The 17,807-nt window shown below is 36.7% G+C and overlaps 1 protein-coding gene across 1 annotated transcript; it reads left to right on the top strand.

Moving 5' to 3' along the window:
- The first annotated feature begins 16,605 nt into the window (after nucleotides 1–16,605).
- Nucleotides 16,606–17,541, top strand: LOC144254658 (olfactory receptor 5M5-like). Its single transcript, XM_077798075.1, has one exon. It carries the CDS (start codon nucleotides 16,606–16,608, stop codon nucleotides 17,539–17,541), a length of 936 nt encoding a protein of 311 aa, XP_077654201.1.
- Nucleotides 17,542–17,807: the final 266 nt, after the last annotated feature.

The following is a 17,807-nucleotide window of genomic DNA, read 5'->3' as shown; positions in this document are numbered from 1 at the left end:
AAGAAAATTACAGAATGTTGATAAATAAAAGTGGATGAAGTGGAATGCATCTAATAAAAACCATAACTTTTGTACAAAGCAACTTAAATATTATCTGATTACCTGATATGTCCTTGCTTTACCATTTTCCTACTACAAACATAACACAATTTTAAAATATTTTCCAACATTATAATACATATGCACATATAAATGTAATAAACATAACAAACATATTTGGAACATAGAACTTTCATAATAGCAGTTGCCTATAGGGAAGGAAGAAAATTATAAAATTGTCTAAAATTTGAATGGCAGTATATTGATTGGGGATCCAGTTATAGTGGATTTATTCTTTATCAAGTCCCAAATATCCAGATATTTTATTCATTTTAAATATCTTAAATGGTTGAATTATTTTATTCTTATAAAGTATCATTCTTTTATTCTCTCATGAAATAACTCAGAGTTAACTTCATTTTATGTTTTATTTTTCTTCTGACTTATTCCCTGGGTAACAGGGCAAAAGACTTGGGATAATTTTCTATTTTTCAGAAATATAAAATGGAATCACCTACATTCAAAACGTATTTGAACAAATTGAATTTTACTCACTTGGTTTGTTTTTATGATGGATGAGAACAAATTCTATTATATGTGTTTCTATAATCACAGTGGTTTTATCAGAATAAAAACAAAATTTTATAGACATCCCAGTGAGTTCTAGAATCAGGAGAAGGATGGCTAAGTAGGAGATACTAGCCTCACCTCCCTTATACACACACACACACACACAACAAACAATAAGGAGACAGTTACCACAAATAGCCATAGGAAGGCTCCAGTTCAGTCAAGAGCATAAAGCAACAAAATATAACAAAAATGATAAATAAGAAGGAAGGAAGGGGAAGGGAATGAAAAAAAATAAAAACATGAGAATAACCCCATAGAAAGGATAGCTGGAGAGACTGGCTTAGTGGATTTGTCTGGAGAGGGATAGAAACAAGGAAGAAGTGTGGGCGCTATCTGAATCGTTCAGTGGTTGTCACCATGGTGCCCAGTGGCCTGCTTGGAGGAGGCTTTTCATAGTCTTTGCTGCTGAAGAAATTAATAGTCCCCAGGACAACTGTGAACTCTCCACAGCTTTCCCAGGAGAGGGCCCTGCAATGTTCATTGGCACTGACCCCCAGCAGCCAGCTCTGCAGAGGACACCCACAGCTTTCACCACTCAAGTAACCAGCTGTCACTGCTGCTATGGACCTCCAGGAGAGGGAGCACTCCTCTACCCCCACCCTCATCAGAATTAGCTACCATTGTACAACCTGGGGTCAAGAGCTGCCACACACTCAACCCTACACTTTTCCCAGATCTGTGTGTACTGCACTTCAGACTCTGTCTCTGTGGCTGCTCTGTGTATACCCATAATCCAAAATCCAGCTCTGTAGTTATTCTCTACATTTAGGTGCCTAGACACAATTGCATGACTATTACACGATCACTCACCCATCAAACATTCATGCCACCACCAACACTTGGGAGCATATAAGCCAGACCTTGTGCAGAGTGTATGGTTTCAGCCATGCAACAGCTACACTCCACCCAGCCATCACCTTGTACCCACTCACAGTTGAAGATCCTGACCCACCAAAATCAGTCAGTGAAGTCTGAAAGAGGCAACTGCTCCATCAACTGCACGTTGATCAACAGAAGGCTACAAGAAACAAGAAACCAAATAAATGATACCATTAAAGTAACAATAATTTTCAAGAGAATGATTACAAAGAAATGAAGACCTAGGAATTCAAAATAATGGTTTCCAGGAAGTTCAACAAGCTACAAAAGAACACTGATTGACATCTTAAAAACTCAAGATGTCAAGAAAACAATACACAACAAAAGGAACAATACACAACAAAAGGAAAAGTTTAAAAGATAGAAAGAAACCATAGAAAGTGTCAATAGTATGGTTTAGATGTGAGGTGTCCCTCAAAAGCTCATGTGTGAGATGATGAGAGAAGGTTTAGAGGTGAATGATTGGATTATGAGAGCCTTAACCCAATCCGTGAATTTATCTTCTGGTAAGTATTAACTGAGTGGTAACTGTAGGCTGGTCGGGTGTGGCTGGAGGAGGTGGGACTTTAGAGGCATGCCTTTGGGGGAATATATTTTGTCCTTGATAAGCAGAGTTCTCTCTGCTTTCTGGTGAGCTGCTTTCCTCCACCATGATGTTCTGTCTCACCTTGAGTTCTGAGGAATGAAGCCAGCCATCTATGGATTGAGGCCTCTGAAACCATGAACCCCCAAATACAATTTTCCTCCTGTAGTTGTTCTTGTCAAGTCTTTTGGTCAGATCAGCAAGAAAGCTAAAACAATCAACAAAACTAAGTGTTTTTTAGAAAGAAGTAAAATCACTAAATCTTTAGCTGTGTATCATGTGCATGTCATGTACGTAGCCCATGTATACATTTTAAAAAGAACTCAGATGAATCTTCTATTTCATGGTATTCTTTTTTTTTTTTTTTTTTTTTTGGAGCTGGGATTGAACCCAGGGCCTTGTGCATGCAAGGCAAGCTCTCTACCAGCTGAGCTCTATCCCAGCCCCCTATTTCATGGTATTGAGAAATTAATTGGTGAAGGAGCATAAGAATTTAAAGAAGTACTGTTGTAACTATTATCTGTAGCCCAGGGATATGAAAAGGAGATAACACATCTAAAATGAGACCCAATTTCAATGATACCAAAGCCCCAGTTAGCAGAAATCATATGTGTGCTAAAAGCACCACGTCAAGGTTGATAGGACAATCATAATGACATCTAAAAATGTTTGACTTACAGAAATCTTTGAGGTGTTATCCATGGGTGGGCAAATCAGTAAGGCTTTGCTCAATGTGTATGACTCAACATACTCTAGGGTCAAAGAGCAGAGGCCTGATTTGAAACACCATATAATGTACTGAGATCTCCTCCCTTCATTCTCAGACCTAAATCAATACATAGATTCAGAGTCCTATGGATTAAGGAGAGGCTATGGCCTTGAGTAAAAGTCTTGCAATAATATCACTTGTACATTCTGTGACTCTCATTCTTCATCTATTCCAAATAGATTTAAGGACATTGAAAGGTAACTATTAATGATAAAGAAAAATATCCAGAAATTTCAGGGGTTCTTACACACTAAGAACTTTCTGAACATACATTGTTCTGAACTACACTCATCTTTGAAATTCCACTATAGTCCACCAATCAGGGAAAATGCTTACAAGTACAAGATAAGCAGAATTTTTACTTAATTTTACCTTATTGTGAGCCCAATACTGCCCAGATCTATAATTGAAATATATTTACTGCCAAAATTAGCGCCATATTAACTCCTTCATCCATGAAATTGGGCTATTACGTGAGAAAAGTCCGAATGGATGCTCCTGGATCTGCTCATCCCAGCCAATAGGGCAATCAAAGGATATTAGAATCAAATACACCCAATAAAATTGCAGCACAGATTCTAGCAGGATTTTTGGAGCAGTAGGACAAAGTGCCTGGGGCAGTGGGGCTGATGTTAGTGTCCTTAGTGTCCAGCATGAGGCATGATAGCACTTGGGGCAACAATCTGCAGCCTGAGTCCTTAGCAGCAGCTGCAGTGGTGTCCTCACCTGACCAGTTCTTCACAGAGATTGAGGCACAGCTTGAACCTGACTCTCCAGTATTCCTGGTCACTCCTAATTTTCTGAAAATATCCATAGTCTGTTTCTGTTGCCTGCAATTGAAGACTCTCACTGACTGATATGCACACACACAGTAGTGTTTTCATAAGCTAGTCAATACATAGAGAAGAGCAGCAACATTGCTCACTGAGTAAAATCAAATGGATGAGTGTTTTTATTTAGATATTCCTCAATCATTTATACAGAATGATTACAAATGGAGTTATTTAAATGTGACAGTATAAATGAATGTACAGTAGTTAATATCATTTTAAAAGCACCATGTAGCTGATAGGAGGCAGAACAACATTAAAGAAGAAAGATCTGAGCTCTTTGTTCTGGCTGCCTGTATCAAATCCCACTTCAACCACCCACTTATTCACCTTGTGATGTTAGCCAAGTTTCTTTAAAGTACTCAAATCCCTTGTCTAAATAGTGAAGACAATAGACATATTGTTGATTAACTGAGATAATATGTGTAAAGAACTTAGAAGAGTGTTAAGAACATAGCATTTGACACAAGTACTCATTATACTAGATAACATTAATATCATGAAAACAACAGCGCACTTTTTTTTTAGAGAGAGAAGAGAGAATTTTTTTAAAGAGAGAGAGATTTTAACGTTTATTTTTTAGTTTTTGGTGGACACAACATCTTTATTTTTTTATTTTTTTTAATGTGGTGCTGAGGATCGAACCCAGCATGCCAGGCGAGAGTGTTACCGCTTGAGCCACATCCCCAGCCCCAACAACAGCGCATTTAATGTTTTAATTAATTTAATGTTTTCAACACTCCACTGACAAGTATTGTTATTATATCAACTTGAAAGCTGAGGAAGTAGAAACACAAAAAGGTTAAGTAACTTGCCAAAGATCATATGGGGTCCACTTATTAGTGGACAAGCTTGGATTCCATTCCTGGTGGTATGGCCTCAGAGTTTTCACCTCTAATCACAAAATTAGAACTAATTTATTAATATTACTACTGATTGCTGTTACCTTTATTTTATTATCGCTTTCATTCAGCCCTACTAGCATAATGGCTGTGATCTCAAACAGGGGCTAACATCTTATGGCAATCATAAACAAAGACACTCTCAAGCTCATTAGGACAATAACTTCTCTTTGATCTTGTTTACCTGAAACTAGACTTCGGGTTTGGATAAGCTGGCTCAGAGTAGGTGGCTTAATGACTCTTCAGGGAACAGAGCGGCAATTGCTCATAGTCAATTTTAGAGATGATATCGAGTTTAAGGATTAGTCCAGGGACTCATATCTCCTATATTTAGAACTGAAGATGAGGTACAGAATTGAAGACAAAACCTCAGAGGACTCAAAGATGAGATACTATCTCTGCCCATCCCTGCTTCCCCAGCAGTCAGACTGATACACCTGCAAGTCATTCCATATCCCAAGATAATGGGACATTAGAGCAATGAGGGGAGATGTCATTAATTCTTAACCTCGTGTGTGTGTGTGTGTGTGTGAGTGTGTGTGTGTGTGTATATATATATATATATATATATATATATAGAGAGAGAGAGAGAGAGAGAGTGAGTGAGTCAGTCCTTGGTATCCATAGGGAATTTGTTCCCTGATCCTCCATGGATACCAGAATCTGAAGATACTCAAGTCCCTTATATAAAATGTTGTACTATTTGCATATAACCTATGTATATTCTCCTATGTACTTAAAATCATATCTAAGTTATTTATAATACCTAATACAACATAAATGTTATATAAATAGTTGTTATACTGTATTGTTTATGGACTAATGATAAGAAAAAAGTCTGTATGTTTTCAGTACAAATGCAATTTTTTTCAAATATCTTCAGTTTATAGTTGGTTGAATTCATGAATGTGGAACTACAGACATAGATGACCAACTGCATATATATTTAAACAGGAATTACAAGTTCTAAGAAACACTCATTTTTCCCTTTTAAATCCTGAACATATCTGGCTTTTTGAAATTAAATAAATCTGGCATTTTTAAACAAAATTTAAAAAATATCTGCTACATCTTTTATTGATGACTGATAAATACCATCTGAATCTATAGTTTGGCCCACCTCTGAAAGAATTTCATTCAGGGATAGATGGCAGGATTGAAATTAGTCTTTGGGTCATTCACATTCTGAGCAAAAGTGAGAAATCCAGAAGAATCCAGGAATGGTAGAAATCTAGGCTTTAAGCAAATAGAAGTTGACTTACAAATAGGGAAAATAGAATAATATAAATGAGACCTTTTAAAGAAAGCCTTTTTAACCACACATTGAAAATTGCCTTTGTACCCTGAGGGAAAAAAACGGGGAATGTTGGAACTGTCACAATGCTTGATTTGAAAGTATATTTCAAAGCCATAGTAAAATATAATAATAATAGCAGTATGGTACTGATATACAAATAGACACACCGACCAATGAAACAGAAAAAGAGGACACAGAAATACATCAATGCAGCTACAACCATCTAATTGGACAAAGGGGTTAAACACATACATTAGAAAAAAGACAGCCTCTTTAACAAATTGTGGTTGGAAAATTGGATATCCATATGTAGAAGACTGAAACTAGATCCTTCTCTCTCACCCTGTATAAAACAATCAATTCAAAATGGATCAAGAATCTAAGTATAAGACCTGAAATTTTGAAATTTCTAATAGAAAACACTTCAAGATACACACACAGGCAACAATGACTGAATAAGATTCCTAACAGCTCAGAAAATAATATACCAAGAATTGACAAAAAAATTATTGCATCAAATTTAAAAGTTTCTGCACAGAAAATAAAAAAATTAACATTGTCAAAGGACAGCCTACAAGGGCGAAATTTTCTGCCAGCTACTCTTCTCATGGAGAATTAATTTCCAGAATATATAAAGAATAAAAAAACTTAACACCAAACAACCAAATCAATAAATGGGCAAATGAATTGAATAGACGCTTCTCAAAAGAAGTACAAATGACCAAAAATAAATTTTAAAAAATGTTTAACATCTTCAGCCATAAGAAAATGCAAATCAAAACTATAATGAGATTCCATCTCACCCCAGGGAGAATAACAATCATCAAGAGTACAAATAACAATAAATTTTATGATAAGGCTGGGGGGAGAGGAACTGGTATATACTATTAGTAAGGCACTATGGAAATAAGTATAGCAATTTCTTAAAAAACTAAAAGTAGAACTATCTTCTGATCTTGCTATAGCACTCCCCCCCCTCTCTATACACACACACACACACACACACACACACACACACACACATCTGAAGAAATTAAAGTCACAATACCATTGAAGTGCCTACATATCACATTTGTTGCAGCACAACTCACAATAGTCAAAGTATGGAATCAACCTGCATACCCATCAACAGATGAATGAACAAAGAAAATGTGATCTATATACACAATTGGAATTACTCTGCCATAAAAAAAGAATGAGATCATGTAATTTGTGGGGAAAATGGATGGATGGAACTGGAGATCATCATGTTAAGTGAAATAAACCAGAATGATGGTTATCTCATATGTGGAATATAGGAAAAAAGACAATATAAAAGTAGAAGGGAAACTATCAGAGCAGAGGACTGGGTGAAAGGATGGGAGGGGAGGGCCAGGTAATAGGGGAGTGGGAATGATCAAAATGTGCTCTGTGTATGTACAAATATGCTACAGTATACAAATATGCTACAATAAAACTCATTCTCTACATAATTAATATGTATTAATAAATATTTGCCTTTATAGAAATAATCCTTGACCAAAGAAATTTCAAAATATATTGCCATCTTGTTCTATAGTAAAATGCTTAAGCCTCAAACCAAATGTAACAGCACATATGCTACTCCAGGGCAAATCCAGTAATTCAGAGTCTCCACCAACTCTCATTCCTATGAAAGAATCATCAAATCCATATGAGTTCCTGGTTGTGGGAGAACAAAATGTCTCTTGTTTTGAGTTATACCCTTGGCACTTTTACTGATCACCTTAAGAATTAACATTTCCAAGATTCTTATAATCTAGAGAATGCTCTTTCTCAAAGAGTGTCCTCTGCTGAATGTGTGAACTACGTGTGCAACTTCCTTTAATACAACTCCTTCCTCGAAACTAGAATTGAGTTTCTTGACCCAGCAGTTCCTTAGAAACATGTTTCCCTTCTTTAGAACCTCACTGGTGACTATCTGACTCTCCTAGACTAGGGACTTCTCTTTCCTGGTTTAGCTGAGCAGTGGAGCATAGTATCATGGTCACTTTCCTCCCTGAATCCCAAGTATCAATTTCTCCCTCTTTTTTTCCCCTACTGACACTCACCCAGACAAGATCTGTATCTGCTTCCTGCAAACCCAGCCTTTAGAAGACCTGCCTAGATTTTCCCCAAGATATTCAATTTCTACAATTGGCTCATTATGGAATAAGAATTCCATAGAAAAATCAATTGTGCAGAAAATGCATTGATCTAACATTTGAACCGGGACTAGACAGTGAAATGATAGTGAGAGAATGTAACATATATGGCAGTGGTTCAAATGAACTCCTGCCTTTGTCCATTACTCCAGCCCCTTCAGTCACTAATCAAGATAGAAGTACAGTCCTAGGATTCCAGAAACAAAATGCCCATTACTTATTGTTAAGGTAGACTATGTTGGAATCATATACAGCATTTACAAAATCATGGACTTCTTCAGTTAGTAAATCAAGCTTATATTTCACTCTCCACTTAGAAATTCTCTAACTAGAATGGCAAGTCATAGATTTGTCTGCTACAAGTTCCTTAAAATGGAAAACTTTACTAGAAAAGGCCACTCACACCACACCTTCAGATCTAACTCAAGTAGACTTTTCTTTCAGCTTCCCTACCTTCTCTGGTATGAATTAATGAACTTAGGAAATGCTGAGGGATATAAGATGTGCCTTCTAATTGGAGAAAGCTCTGCTTGCCTTAAATGCCAAGGTTGAAAACCACATACTCTGCACTTTACGGGATATAGTAGAGGACTAGATTCTAACCCTTTATTTCCAAGTGACCACAAGGAAAGACCAGATGCATTGAGAAAACTGATCCTGGCCACATCAGGAGGTATTTACTGGCCCAATATCAATCCAGAGAGGAATGGGGGTAAGGGAGAGAAACAGGAAAGGAGGCCTAAGGGACCATTAAAACATTTAGTCTATGATGTGGTTTTGAGTAGGATTTTATTCCTTAATTTGGTTCATAAGAAATAGGAGAATTAAAGATTACTTTTCTCTAACATTACCAGCTGTGGTACTCTAGCAAAGATCATCTTTTCTTTGCAAGCAAAAATATACAGTATGTGTAAGAGAAGGACCACTATAGGGATATGGGCAAATGCACTCCTAGGCCTTGACCCAGGACCTGACATCAGGCCCCAGGATGCCTGGTGTGTGCCACACTCAACCAGCTGTGCATCCTTGAGGTCAGGGTGGCCTGTATGCATTCTCTTGACCAGCTACAGTAACTCATCTTTAGCACAGGACAAAATGTTGGAACTGATACACCTAAAGCCAATTCACATTTCCACACCTATAAGCAATCAATAAAATGAGCTCCCTTCTCTCTTTCAGGGAGCCAGCCTGACAACTTCTTTCAGAGCTATGTCTCTCTTCCTTTATGGAAGCCCCAATAAAAGCCTTCCCTGCATGTTTGCTCACCTGCTTCAATTTAGCTTCCATTGTCATTGAGTCAAAAAAAAAAAAAAAAACAGAATCTGGAATTATATGCATGCTAGGTATATAATCTTTGCATATTATTACCTAGCTCCCCATAAAATATTCATGAAACTCGCACCTCAGCTGCAACTTCAAGCCCACCTACTGCAAGGGCAAGGACTGTATCTTAGCATGTCTTAGTCTCACACCAAAGGTTCTGGACTTGGGAGTTGTCCTGGGCCAAAGCATCACAACCTGAGTCACAGGTAGCTACCAGGATGATTCATGGATTTTAATTCCCAAGGGTGATTTAAATCAAATGTAAAATGTCTCACAAAACTCTGCATAAACTGTTCCCTTGGTACCCAGAAAGCTCTGGAATAACAAAAGGTAACAGACTCATTACCCTTTATAAATATTCACAGGCTTGTCAGAGTGGAACCCAGAAACCAAGCCTTCCAGGCAGACATGAAGAGGCTTGTTTGTGGAACTGGAAACACACCAATTAAATGCTTCTGGTGCATTCGGAATCCTGACAAACTGTCCAAAAGGTGTCCGGTAAGTTGTATTTACTTCTAAGGCAAAAACCACAAGCAGCCGAGAAAAGGGTATCAGTGACAGGGCTGTGAGGAAGATGGGGTGTTTTGCTTCTGTCAGGGATGAAGTGTGAAGGATGGTTGGCTCTTACTTGGAAAAGCTGGGATCTTTTTTTGTCCATGAGTTATTCTGTGAGGAAAACATAGCAGGGACCTAATAAACTTATGAAGCCTTTGAAACTGCATAAAAATGTCTATGAGTGAAAATTTCCTAGGAACAGATACTTAGCTTTCATCAGATTCTCAAAGTAGTTCATGTGCCCCTCCTCTGCAGTTTAATACTTCTTAGGCTACTCAACAAAGTTGTCTGAATCATTCATACATAGTAAATAGTGATAAGGAACAAGACAACATTCTGAATTATCAAACATTGGATGTATCAGTTAAGCTCAATAGTAAATGTCAAATGGGCCTGAACAAATCAAGAGGAAGTGTTATTGAACTTATCTTAATATGCCTCAAATTTTCTCATATCTTTATAAGAAAATGCTCATGAAATGAATAAATACTGAGAAATCATAAATGGAAAGACAGTATCATTTAGGCTGAGGGATCTAGAATTAGCCTGCCTGTCTTAAATTCTGTCTCTATGACTTTATGAATTTGACAAACTACATCTCAATTTCCTCTCTAAGAAAATGAGGAAAATAACAATTTTATATTAAATAAAATAATACATAAAACAGAATGAATTTTGATGCATTTAAAGTATTCCAATAGCCAGCAGTTATTATCATTTGGTTTGAGTTAGTTAAATCTCAGTAGCCAGAATTTTCTTTTTAAGGGGGGGAACCATAAATTTTTTCATAGGTAGAAAATTGAAAGTCAAATATTTATTACTAGAGTTTTATTTTATTTTGTTGTTTTTCCAGAAATTTATCATCAAGTCTAGTTGTATTCTAAGAACTAATAGATTAAACATTTATATTATCAGTAATCCTCAAACTTAGAAATGAATTCAAGTAGAAGTTTTTTGGATTGCAGAAGAATATTTCCATATGATGAATGATGAATAAATATTTAGGCAATGGCATAGTAATTTTTTAATTTTTTTAAAACTTTCAATTAGAATGTTTTAACCATGTCTTAGGAACTATGCAGGCAAATATGAAATCACATCAATAAGAGCTAATAGAAAAGATCTTCTGTCATGTGACAGCTGTTAAATCCAGCTGGAATCTGCACACTGGCCTTTGGACTCTTCCAGAAGTATTAAACCTTCCCAAGCCTGTTTGAATGGGAACTGTCACATTTTGAATGCTGGGAAGGCTTGATCAATTCTAGAACTGAATCCAAAAGAATGCTTTTCCACCGTTAGATAGCACAGAATTCTGAACAACAAATATTTTACAGGCACCGTTTCACTGAGTAGATGGTTTAAGAGATTGGCTGAAGATCTCAAGCTTTTGTTGAGAGAGGTCACATATGCCAAAAGCCAGGAATGTCAGGAATGCCTATATTTAAAAGGCCCTTCCCTAAAACTTGCTGACTCCTCTTGTCAGCCATTAATGATCCATTCTCCCCAAATTTCTGTCCTGGAACATTTGCTTTCACCTGTTACTTGCATATGTATCTCTCTCTCTCTCTCTCTCTCTCTCTCTCTCTCTCTCTCTCTCTCTCTCTCTCCTTAACAAAGTTGTCTGAATCATTCATACACAGTGAATAATGATAAGGAACAAAACAACACTCTGAATTATCAAACATTGGATGTATCAGTTAAGCTCAATAATAAATGTCAAATGTGCCTGAACAAATCAAGAGGAACAAATCTCTCTCTCTCCCCCTCTCTTCCCCACCCTCCCTTCTGTTCCTCTCTCCCTGAGTGATCTTCGTTGTTCCCACATCTATACCAGTGACTTCCAAATCAGGATCACCAGCTCTTACTGTGCAATGGTGTCCACCATGTCCTCAAATAACTTTCAAAATTCTTTCCTCCTAATTCATTCCTGGACTAGACTTTCTATTGCTACTAAAATCACTACCTTACAGCAACATTGTTAAACAAATACAGTGGGGGAAATTCACTTCCTTTTCTTTCTCTCAATTACATCTTCTTCTTTTGAACTTTATAATATGAATTTTGGTACACGTGTACATATGTGAGTTTGTGTGTGTGTTTGTGTGTGTGTGTGTGTGTGTGTATTTAAAATGTGTCATATCTCCTTATGAAAGACATGTGGCAAAATTAAACAGTCAGTTCAGTTCTCATATTATCATTCTCCTGGTCTCCTTGTTTCAATCAATTGCCATTGATATAGACACTTTGTTTGAGATATTGCTCATGCTTATCTTCTTTCTTCATTCCTATCTTTGGTCTTTAGTTCAAATCCTTATCCCTCTTACATAGAAAACATACAAGCTGGTGTCCTTACTGATAGCTCTCTCTCTCTCTCTCTCTCTTAAGTCTACCACATAGCACAATATCAAATTAATTCCCTGAAAGGGGAATAATGATCAGGTCATTCTAAGTCCAAATGTTTAGTGGGTCCATGTTCACCACTGAACTGGTTATTAAATTTCTTTAGCATTTAAAGCTTTTCACAGTATGGTCCCAACCCCAACAGTTTATCTTCTGCTAGTCTTTTCCATATATACTTGCTCTTTCCCAAAAGGATGTTAACAGTTCCCTGAATGTGCTCTGAGCTCTTCTGACTCAACTTCCTACTTAGTTGTTCAACCTAAAATACTTGCCTTGAATATCTTGCACTCTCCAAGAGTCCTTCCATATTCCAATGGCCATCTCAGTTTATTTTAAAGGCTGCCTGTTTCCTATAGTGTATGAACCAAACACAAAATGGAATATCAGACCCTCAGTCATTCAATCTAGATATGCATCCCAAAACATGTTTCTCATCATTCACTCACAGGCAGTATTACTCTTAGATCCCAACATGAAGGAACCCTGCCTTGTCCCCAAATATTAGAGCTATTTTGAGACACTTCCTACTGCACCATATGCCATGGGCCAAAGAATCTATGAGGCCAAAGGAATCTGCTCGCTCAAAGCCATTGCTAACCAGCCCTTTTAGACCACCTTGTCAGTAATAGTATCCTGCAATTCCATGTCCAAAAGGCTCCAGCTCACTCCTTGAGCCTACAGAGCCTCTTTCCCAGATCACTCTTATAAGGGTGAATCATGCTGTTGATATTCTCACACCTAGACCTAGGTTGGCCAAGTGTTGGCTGTTTACAGGGGTGTGAACAAAGCTCATCCTTGCTAGCTGGCATGTCCTGGCCTATGCAGCCCTGTGGCAGGGTTGGAAATAGTTCTCCTCATACCACTGCATTCCAGCCCAGAACTGTAAGGATCCCAAGGATCTGCTTTCCAGGGCATTTTAAATGTATCTTTGTTAAGGGGGAGAACAGAATATATTTTATTAATTTTCTGTATTGCTCATTAACTTTTAAATATTTTTAGCACATATAGATTCGTGGGCCTCCTTTGTTGTTGTTTCTTGCTTTGTTTTGTTTGTTTTTCTGCTGGGGATTAAAACCTAGGGGTGTTTAACTACTGAGCAACATATCTAGCCCCCTTTTCATTTTTATTTCTAATTTTATTTTGAGACAGGGTCTCACTAAGTTGCTTAGTCCCTCTCTAAGTTGCAAAGCTGGCTTTGAACTTGCAGTCCTCCTGCTTTGCCCTCCCGAGTCAGTGGGATTATAGGCCTGTGCCACCGGACCCAGCTCCATTTGTTATTCTTGCACTAAGCTCAGCCAATGTCAAACACATGCTCACTCCTAGGAAGACTGCTCTTAACTATACCACATATTCACAGTTTTTAATGTCTGGTCTTTTTCACACCTCAATAACATAGGGTATTCCCCTCTGTCTATAAGCCCTGAGCATCTCCTTGTATTTCTGAAGATAAAAGGTAAAAATTACCACCATTGTCACTAATTTTTTAACATTGCTCTGGAAGTACTAGCTAATACAAGCAGAGAAGAGAAAGGAATGAAAGATACTACTATTTAGAAATGAGTAAAGAAAGTCACATCTTTTTCATATTATAGGAATATGTATTTGAAAACTCAAGATAATCAACTAAAGAAACAATTTTAAATGATAAGAAACTATATAAGAAAGGTAGCTATAAATTTTACTTATAAAAATTAATAGCTTTTCTTTTTTTTAGTTTTTTTCTTTTCTTTTTTTTATAATTTTAGGTGGACACAATATCTTTATTTATTTTTATGTGGTGCTGAGGATGGAACCCAGTGCCTTGTGCATGCCAGGCCAGCGCGCTACCACTTGAGCCACATCCCCAGCCCCAAAATTAATAGCTTTTCTATATGTAAACAATACTTAGACCACAACATGAAAGATAAAATAAGAAAATAAGACTTCATCAGTAGTGACAAAAAGATAAAATATCTATGAATACACTTTAAAGAAATACATATGGTATATATCTAAAAAGTTTAAAGAAAACATTAAAACTCTGTTTAAGAAAAATTTTAATAAATGAAATATATACCTTATTTATAGGAATGAAAATTATTTTTTTATTATAATGATGTCAATCCTTCCAGAATTAATATCTCAAGTCAATTAAACTGCATTTAAAAAGCAAATGGTATAGAATTTAATAAAATAATGCTAAAGTTAATATGGAAAATTATACATATGAGAATATCTTTATCACATATTAAAATGAACATAACTATTATATTCAAAGTTTGGTCATTGTTCTAGATGACACTGCAAAATAATTGACTCAAGTACTTAAGGATGTTTTAGTATACAATAAGGCTAGAATTTTAAATCAATAGAATTGGCAGGAAAATTATTTTACCAATAAGTTGCATTAGGACACTTGACTAGCAATTTGGAGAAATAAATATAAAGAGTTGATTACCTCATTGGTTACATCAAAGTTAAATTCCAATGAATCTAGTGATGTAGGACATAGGTGGGAGAATGGATGGTAATTCAAATCTAGAATGAAACAAGAAATAATTTTTTAATAATATGAAATTGAAAAATGTTTATCTACTGTGTCATGAAAATCAGAACTCAAAAAGAAAAACATTTGGGCTGGGGATGTGGCTCAAGCGGTAGTGCGCTCGCCTGGCATGCGTGCAGCCCGGGTTCGATCCTCAGCACCACATACAAACAAAGATGCTGTGTTGGCCGAAAAAAACTAAAAAATAAATATTAAAAAAAATTCTCTTTCTCTCTCTCTCTCTCTGTTAAAAAAAAGAAAAACATTTGACATCAAACCATTTAAAACTTCCTGCCTAGCACAAAGAAAAACTGCCATACCAACATTAAAGTTCAAGTGAAAAACTGAAAAATAATTGTAATATGCAAATCAAAGAGCTGATTTAACTTGTCAATCACCATCAAAAGAAAAAAAAAATGAATGTACACATTTTGACCCATACTCTACTTTCAAAAGTTATCCTCTATTCATATACATGCATGTGGATGTTTAGTCCAGCTTTGAAATAGAAAAAAAACTAACAAAAATTATAAACATTTAAATGTCTAATAAGAGGGAATACATTATTAAGTTATGACATAGCTACAAAAGGAATATCATGAATTTGGAAATACTGCAAAGTGTAAAAAGAACCAAGGTACAAAATTATATGATCTCATTTATGTAGGAAAAATGTGTGTGTGCATGTGTGTGTATCAAATCTACATCAAATCTTTAGGATACAGAAGGAACTGTTCACCATTAAGCAATTATATTGGAGGTAGTATGGAGAACACTCGGGGGAGGGGTTGTTTTTGTTTTCAGGGTTTTTTTTCCTTTTATTTATATCCCTCTATACTATGTGAAATTTTTACCAAGTGAACATATTGCATTTATAATTTAAAATATTCAGCCTAATAGTGTATATAATTCAGTGTTGTCTCTTTAAAGATTTTTGATCCTACACACACACACAGGCACAACACCCTTCCAGTAGACAAGTGGAATTAGGGGATTTCTCTCTTCATAGTACTATCCACACTGAATTGCAACTAGTTATTTATATATGTATTTTTCCTACTAGCCTGTGAACTCACTAAAGACAGACATGTTTTATTCATTTTTGTGTCATCTTCATTTAGGATAGCATCTGGCACATTATAGGTGTGCAATATGTTTAGTAAGTGGACAAGAATTGAATGAAGCATATTGCACATTATAGATGTGCAATATGTTTGGTAAGTGGACAAGAATTGAATGAAGCTTTTTCTATTTACACCATCCCCATTCAATCTCTCCCTCCTAAGTCCTACATCACTCTGTACATCTCTAGTCATACCCAGGTCGCTCTTCTTTGAGGAATTAGACTCCATGAGAACAAAGACAATGTAGTATTCGATCTCCACCCAACACCAAGCATGCTATCCTGTCCCAAGTGGGACCCAGAGATACACATTTATTGAAAGGAACTGAAAGTATTTACACTGTTAACATGAAAATAGACCCTGTTCTAGAAAAATCATGCCCCCTATTCCATAAAGAAATGAGCTCAAACATTCTAAATGTGTTTTAGCAAAATAAAGTCCCATGAAAGGAACAATCTTTAACTCTTAGAAATGTAAAGCCAAATTTTTATCATCTGGTACTGGAACAAAGACAAAGGAGCTTTTGTTTTTAAGTATCTAATTATTTTTTAATTCATTCTTTTCCACAGTAGGCAAGAGACCAAAATGGCAAGAAGCAATCGGACCACAGTGACAGAATTTGTCCTCATGGGATTCACAGACCATCCAGAGCTTCAGCTCCCCCTCTTTGTGATGTTCCTGGTAATCTATCTCATCACCCTAGTGGGAAATCTTGGCCTGATCCTGCTCATCAAGGCGGATTCGCGCCTCCACACCCCCATGTACTATTTTCTCAGTCACCTGGCATTCATTGATCTTTGTTATTCATCTTCCATTGGACCCAAGATGCTGCAGAATTTATTGGTGAAAAAAAAAACTATTTCCTTTTCTGGCTGTTTTGCTCAGCTGTACTTCTCTAGTGCTTTTGCAACTACCGAATGCTTCCTCTTGGCTACAATGGCCTATGACCGCTACATGGCCATCTGCAACCCTCTGATTTACACAGCCATTATGACACAGCGGGTCTGCAAGGAGTTGGTGATAGGAGTCTACACCTATGGCTTCCTGAACTCTGTGATACAAACCGTCCTGACTTTCCAGTTGTCTTTCTGCGACTCCAACATGATCCTCCACTTCTACTGTGCTGACCCTCCTCTTCTTGCCCTTTCCTGCTCTGATACCCACAACAAAGAGAAGCAGCTCCTGATCTTCTCTGCAGTGAATCTCATTGGATCCCTCCTGATGGTCCTCATGTCCTATATCTGCATCCTCTTCTCTATTTTAAAAATCCAGTCTTCCGAGGGCAAGTGCAAAGCATTTTCCACCTGCGCCTCCCACCTCACTGTGGTCACCATCTTTTACGGGACATTATTTTTCATGTACCTGCAGCAACCAAATGCAGAGAATTCGTGGAAATACAACAAAGTGATCTCTGTGTTTTGTAGTCTTGTGATTCCCATGCTTAATCCTCTGATCTACAGCCTGAGGAACACGGAAGTAAAAAACACCCTGAAAAAAATGCTAGAGGGCAAAGAATCATAGTGAGCAAGTTATCAGAATGTGGTGGTATGCAAGTGTGATATACTGACATGGTATAACCAATGTGATAGAAAGTTAATCCAACCAATCATCATGAACTAATCAGGGTTAATTTACAAGCTATAATGTCAATAATTGTCTGTCTTTCATCTATTGAAAATGAAGTGGCTACTACTAATTTGACAACAATATAAGCTCTCAATTTTTTTAAAAAAATCCTCAAAAGCAACATTCTGGGTGACTATACATTAATAAACATGGGTATAAAA

Source organism: Urocitellus parryii, chromosome 4 (genome assembly GCF_045843805.1).
Source record: "Urocitellus parryii isolate mUroPar1 chromosome 4, mUroPar1.hap1, whole genome shotgun sequence".
NCBI classification, from domain to species: Eukaryota; Metazoa; Chordata; class Mammalia; order Rodentia; family Sciuridae; genus Urocitellus; species Urocitellus parryii.
This window is presented reverse-complemented; position numbering and strand designations above follow the sequence as displayed.

What these genes read in the sequence shown, in the direction of transcription:
- LOC144254658 (XM_077798075.1), top strand. Translation starts at nt 16,606, where the DNA reads ATGGCAAGAAGCAATCGGACCACAGTGACAGAATTTGTCCTCATGGGA.